The 6786-nt window shown below is 24.6% G+C and overlaps 1 protein-coding gene across 1 annotated transcript; it reads right to left on the bottom strand.

The window, feature by feature from the left end:
* Positions 1-1831: 1831 nt before the first annotated feature.
* On the bottom strand, positions 1832-3637 carry LOC122721342 (xanthotoxin 5-hydroxylase CYP82C4-like). Its single transcript, XM_043948645.1, has 2 exons — positions 2687-3637; positions 1832-2613 (listed from the first exon to the last, which is right to left on the bottom strand). Exons 1-2 carry the CDS (start codon positions 3605-3607, stop codon positions 1984-1986), a joined length of 1551 nt encoding a protein of 516 aa, XP_043804580.1. The 5' UTR covers positions 3608-3637; the 3' UTR covers positions 1832-1983.
* Positions 3638-6786: the final 3149 nt, after the last annotated feature.

Genomic DNA, 6786 nt, shown 5'->3' on the forward strand with positions numbered 1-6786 from the left:
TCACCATCTAGAAACAGGAGGTGCACTACAAAGAAGAAGCAGAAACTGAGCAGTAGAGATCTTTAGTTGGTGGGTTCAATTTCAATCAGCCAATTAAAATCAAAATCAACGATAACCGATTGATTAATTTATTAGCTAATTCTGCCTTAAGGCATTGAAAAGCTTTTTGAGTGAATTGAATATTAATTAAGTTTGAATATTTAGACATTAATTACAAAGACTAATTTGCATTTAAGTCTTACTTTTTGGTTTCAATTGCAAGATTTTTAATTATTAAAGAAAAAGAAATTAAATGATGTTAGTCCTAAGATGAGGATAAAAAAATAAATTTGAAGATTTTGAATTGAATTGTAGAGATTTTTGAAAATTTAAATTAAATTATAAAATAATAAAAATTTTAGATTTTTGTATTAATAATATTTATTTTTATATTATATTATAATAAATTAAGGTATATGACATTCTCATGTTAACAAGACACACTGAATTTAAATTTTTAAATTCAATACGGTTATAATAAAATTTATAATTTTGAATAATTTTATTAAAAAATTTTAAATTAAATCATAAAATTAGTAAAAAATTTAGATCTTTAATGTAAATTGGCCGTACAATAATTGTATGTGCAAATAATTTTATTATATATATTTATTATGATTGTTTCATCTAAATTTCAACATAATCAATACCTTTAAATAAAAAAAAAATTCAAACATTTATCACTTTTCACATTTATATTCTAATATTAAATTCTTAAAAAATAAAATCAATTCTTTCACATTTATCTCAGTTTTATTCATTTCTCTTAATCAATTTTGATCAAAATATTTTTAATCCACATGGCTTATTATTTCAAAAAAATTAAATAAACAAATTAAAAAGTTTATATTAATTTATATTTATATTTAAAACTTTAAATTTTAGATAAAAAAACTATTTTTTTTAATTTTGTCTAATTATAATTAAGAGAACTAAATTAAATCTAAAAGTTATTAAAAAATATAATATAATCCTTAAAATTTATTTGATTAATAAAATAGACCTTAAAATACATACTTTTACTTTAATAATGCCCTCTTTTATTAATTTCATTATTTACTTTTCATTTTTATTTTCATTTTTATACACAGTTCAATAAAAATTTAAAATATAAAAAATTATTATATAATATATATAATATTATTAAAATTTAAAATATAAAAAATTATAGTATAAAATATATAATATTTTATTTTATTTAATATTATTAATATGAAATATAATTTTTTGTTGGATCAACAAATACATTTTTTTTTTTTTGAAATGGGGATGGGGATTCGAACCTGAGATCTATCAGGTTTAACCGGATGCACTTACCATCAGGCTAAGCCTGGGAGTGCGGATCAACAAATACATTAATATACATCATAAATTTACTTGTTATATATGTGAACAAAATAAAAATATTAATATGAGATATTTCATATTTATTTAAATACACTTATTACCAGACTAAATCTGTAAGTGCCTAATAGCGCATATTTAATATGTAATTTTTTTTATATATTAATTTTTTTGGCAGTGAATGATCTTGCATATTAAATATCGATTATGATGAGATCATGATCTTGCATATTAAGTATTGATTCCAACATTTTTAATTATTAAGCTCAAGCATGTTCAATTTTTAGTAAAAGTTTAAAATAGCTAATACTCTCATTTTTTTATAAGAAATATTAATTTTATATTTTTAAATACTTAATATTTGAGCTTAATAAAAAAAAGTAATAAGTTAATTTAGACAACTGATTTAAAATTGTTGTTATTTGAACTTCTCTTAAAAAAAAATTAATAAAGGACAAATTTGAACTTTATTACAAGGACATAACATAGATTTTTATTTAAAATATGTGAAAACTATGCATGATCATTACAAGTTACAACTAGATAATTGTTCATTACTAACATCGCTCTTTATTTAGCTAATACCAATATTCCCACAATCTACTCTCGCTCATAAAATTCAGGATCAAGGCGTGGGACGACAACAATTTCAAGTGGAGTTAGCCTTGGCATCACTATTCCTTGCGCTTCAGTCATGTCCACTGGCTCATTTGCCGGCGTTTTTAAGTCAAATGCCTGAATCAACCTCGCAAGAGTCAAGTGCAGCACTTGCATTGCCAAGTTCATCCCTGGACAAGATCTTCTTCCTGCACTAAATGGTAAATACTCGAAATTCTGACCAGTTACATCCAAATTTGCATTGGTTGTCAGAAATCTTTCTGGAATGAATGCTTCAGGATCCTTCCATACTTTTGGATCTCTATGCAACTTCCACAAGTGTGTGAATATACGAGTGCCTTTAGGGATAAAATACCCAGATATGAAACAATCTTCAGCTGCCTCTCGTGGAACTCCTAGTGGACCTGGAGGATATAATCTCAAGGTTTCTTTGATGATAGCCGACAAGTACTCCAATTTGTCGACGTCAGAGACTTGTACGCAGCGATCCCTGCCAATTTTCTCGTCAATCTCTTGTTGGGCACGCTCCAATGCTTGCCTGTTGTTCACCAAGCTCGACAAGGCCCATATTGTCGTGATTGCTGTAGTATCAGAGCCTGCGAGAATAATAGCCTGCAAGTTCCGGCAATTAGAACATGTCTGGCGTGAAAGAAAAGTATTCATCGTGAAAAAAAATTAGACTTACTGTTGTTGTGGCCTTGATGATCGTTTCACGTTTAAGCTTCATTGAGGGTTCATCTTCCACAACCGAAAGCATAACATCGATGAAGTCCTTTTTGGCTTCGTTTTCTGTTTTCTTCTTGTGTTCTTCAATCCAGCTCTCCACAATTACATCAACTTCCTTGGTTACACGCTTCATGGTTTTAACAATTCCTCCAATATCCAACCATCCCAGGAATGGAATTAAATCTCCAGGAACAAGAGCTCCTGTCACGAACATATACTCCCTGATAATTTCCCCAATCGGACGACCTGATTCGCTCCTTGCTTCTTTATTGTCGTCGAAGAACCTCTTCCCTGCAACCATCCTGGTAACCATATTCAAGATCAAATGCTCGATACGTTCACTCATGTTGATCTTAGCATTCGCGTTGTTCTTGTAATGCAAGTACAAGTCTTTAACCAAGTAGTTCACCTCCGATATCTGAACATAATTCAATATCTTAGCCCTGTGGCTCGACAGGAGCTCAATGGTAGCCAATTTACGCATATTGCGCCAATAGGTACCGTAAGGAGCGAAGCCAATCGATGCATAGTCGTAGCCGACATGGATAGCTTGAATGGAATGTGGGCGAGAGGCAAAAAGCTTGTCATTGGTGGTGAAGCAGTCCTTCATCGCCTGGTGATCGGTGATTATAACTGAGCGGTGCACTCCAAGCCTCAGGGAGAAGATGGAACCATATTTATCAGCCATCTCTCCCAAGGTTCTGGCAAGCGATTTCTTCCCGCCAAGTTGATGGAGGTGGCCGATGATCGGTAAGCCACCTGGTGCTTCTGGGACTAACTTGCCCTTGATCTTTTTCTTATTTTTTGCCCTCCATAGATTACGAAGCAGCAGTAGAGCTACAACCCCAAGAATTGCGATGAGATTAGAAGAGAAATCCATGATGGTTCTGAAGGGTTGAGCTTGGAGTTGCATGTACTGACTGAAACATTTATCTAATATATATAGAGAGCTCAATTTCCTGTGAAGTTCCTAATTTCTAAATAAACAAATAATTAAAGATATGAAAATCAATATATAATTTTAAATATAAAAAAATTAATATTAAATATTTTTTAATTGATATCAATAAATAAATTTTAATTTATTAAAATATTTTATTAATTTAATTTTTTACATTTATATTTGTTTTAGATATTTTATTTTCATGCTACAAGAAACAAATTCCTGTGCATGTCTATGCCTGCATGCACCTACACTGGGGTATCATTTTAATTATCTATTTTTTTAATAATAAAGAAATAATAAAGAAATGGTATTGTATAATTTTTAAAACATTGAATTTCTGGGTAACGTGGCAGCTTCTCGTCCACTTAATTAAATGTATATAAAGAAATGGATGATAAATGTGCCAGTGAGATATCATTTTAATTATCTATTTTTTTAATAATAAAGAAATAATAAAGAAATGGTATTGTATAATTTTTAAAACATTGAATTTCTTGGTAACGTGGCAGCTTCTCGTCCACTTAATTAAATGTATATAAAGAAATGGTATTGTATAATTTTTAAAACATTGAATTTCTTGGTAACGTGGCAGCTTCTCGTCCACTTAATTAAATGTATATTTCAAAAGGATAATGGATTATAATTAATATGTATGTATATTTAAATAATTATTTACTAAAAAATATTTATACAAACAATCATTTATTTTGAAAAATATTTCTTATATCTAAATTTTTTTTAAAAATTAATAAGGATAATACTTCTTAAAATCCTGAAACGGAACATGTATTTTTAAGAAGATTTTTTTCACTTTTAATTATTTGGATGCTCAAAAAGTGCCTTTTTCTTCTGCCTCTCTCACTTTTCTTGGAGATTTTATGACTTAAATTTTTCAAAGAAGATTTATGATTGGCTATTTGCATAAACAGCCAATCAATAATGACTGTGCCAAGAAAATTATGCACTTCATAATAAATTTTTTACCTCTCTAAATTCTAATTTCTTAATAAAAGTCTTTTACCCTTAATCATAATATAAAAAAAAATTATTATCAATTATACAAACAAATTCAATTTCGTACATCATTACTTTGTTTTTAATTATTTCTTTGTTCTCATGATGTGAAAGGGTTAATATTTCTGCTGAATTTTAGTTAAAATAAGGTGATCATAAGAAATAAATAATAAATTTCACCCCTAAAATAAATTGAATTATTTTATATTATCTAAATCAATTTTTTATTCATAATTTTGAATTGGTTTAGAATCAATATCTCTAAAATATAAACCCGATATCTCTTTTTTTTTTCTTTTAAAATTTTAATTTCTTTTATTTTATCTATTTTTATTTTTTTAACATAAAATTATTTATTTGGAAAAATCCAATCATCAAGCATAAAAAATTTCAACTAAAAAAAAAATTCGTCAAACACCTAAACGAGCAATTTGATACATACACATAGAGCAATATATGTACTCAGAGATGGGGCCGCTCATGACCAATGGGTCATGACTCTTGAAGTTTTTGAAATTTTTTAAAAATATATAAGTAATTTTTTTTAAAATATAAAAATTTATCAATATATCCCTATATGTTTAAAAAATTTACCAACACATATTCATTTCAAAATTATTTAATTAAATTATTATTATATTTTATAATTTAAAATTTTTAATTCATTTTATAAAAAAATTTTATTATTTAATCTCTTATCTTTCATATTATTTTTCAATTCAAAAAATTTACTTTTCATTTTCAAAATTTCAAATTCAAATCTCTATTTAAATTTTTTATTAAATTATTCACTCATTATTTCATTTATTTTTATATACCATTTTTGTTGTTAAGTAATATTTTTTTTATTTATCTTAGTTATTAATTTATTTATATGATTGAAATTATAAGAAAATAATTTTTAATGAATTATTTTTAAAAAAAAAAATTAAAAATAAATCATATATTAAAATATTATATTATTTTAATAACATTTTTATAAATTTTTACATTATAATTTTTTTACCGTAAATATCATTAAAAATTAATTCTATAATAGTGAACCATAACTAATTGATGAAGAATTTATATTAAAAAATATATTTATAAATATCAATAATATATTATTAAAAATATATTTTAATAAATAAAAAATAGATGAAAATAATTATAATTTAATTATAATAATTTATTTTATTTTTTATAAAAAATTATTTTTTAAATATATATTTATTTTATACCCTTTTTAATTTTTTATATATATTAAAAAAATAATTTATTTTATTAACTTTTTAATTATACTAATTTAAAATATTAAAATTTATTAAATATTAAAAAATATTTTAAATATTTATTTTAAAAAATAATAATTAATAATAAATTGATTATTTCAATTGTTACCGGTGCAACCATTAAAATAATCATATACATATATAAAAAATTATAAATAATAAAGATTTTAAATTCTGAATACTCCAGCCCACTTAAAGAAAACTTGCCAATTAAAGTAATCTGTCTCTTTCACCAGTCCAATCTTTTGTCCATTGTCTCTCTTTTCTTTCCTTTGTTTTTTCAAAACATTCCATCACTATTACATTTATATCTGTTAGAATAAATTATGGGAATAGCTCCTCCCATCTGTATTCCATTTAAATTAAAAAATTGATCGAATTGAATTAATTTTAAAATTTAATTTAATTTTTTATATTATTTTAATTTAATTTAATTTTTAATTTTAAAAATTTTAATTATTTTAATTTAATTTAATTTTAATAAAAAAAATTAAAAAATCAAACCGAATCGATTAATGATAATAATATGATATTTTTAATAATATAGAAAAATTAAATTATATTAATATTAAAATATTTTAAATCTGATTTGATTCGATTTTAAACCGAACCGATTTAATACTCACCTCTAAGTATAGATAATAAAATAGTTGGCGAATAAAAACTCAAATTTTCGAGAAAATATTAGTTCATATATTTTTAAATTTCTAATTATTCAGTCTCTATGTTTTTCAAATAACTAATTATTTAATTAAACTATTAGTAATGTACTAAAATCATATAATTTTTAACCATAATTTTCAATTTATGTAATTTTAAAATCACAAT

This window comes from Manihot esculenta, chromosome 12 (assembly GCF_001659605.2).
Source record: "Manihot esculenta cultivar AM560-2 chromosome 12, M.esculenta_v8, whole genome shotgun sequence".
NCBI classification, from domain to species: domain Eukaryota; kingdom Viridiplantae; phylum Streptophyta; class Magnoliopsida; order Malpighiales; family Euphorbiaceae; genus Manihot; species Manihot esculenta.

Bases quoted from the DNA above. Each gene is read 5' to 3' on its own strand.
- LOC122721342 (XM_043948645.1), bottom strand. From the start codon at position 3,607: ATGGATTTCTCTTCTAATCTCATCGCAATTCTTGGGGTTGTAGCTCTA. The intron at 2,614-2,686 runs GTAAGTCTAATT...CGGAACTTGCAG, and splicing joins TCATCAAGGCCACAACAACA to GCTATTATTCTCGCAGGCTC.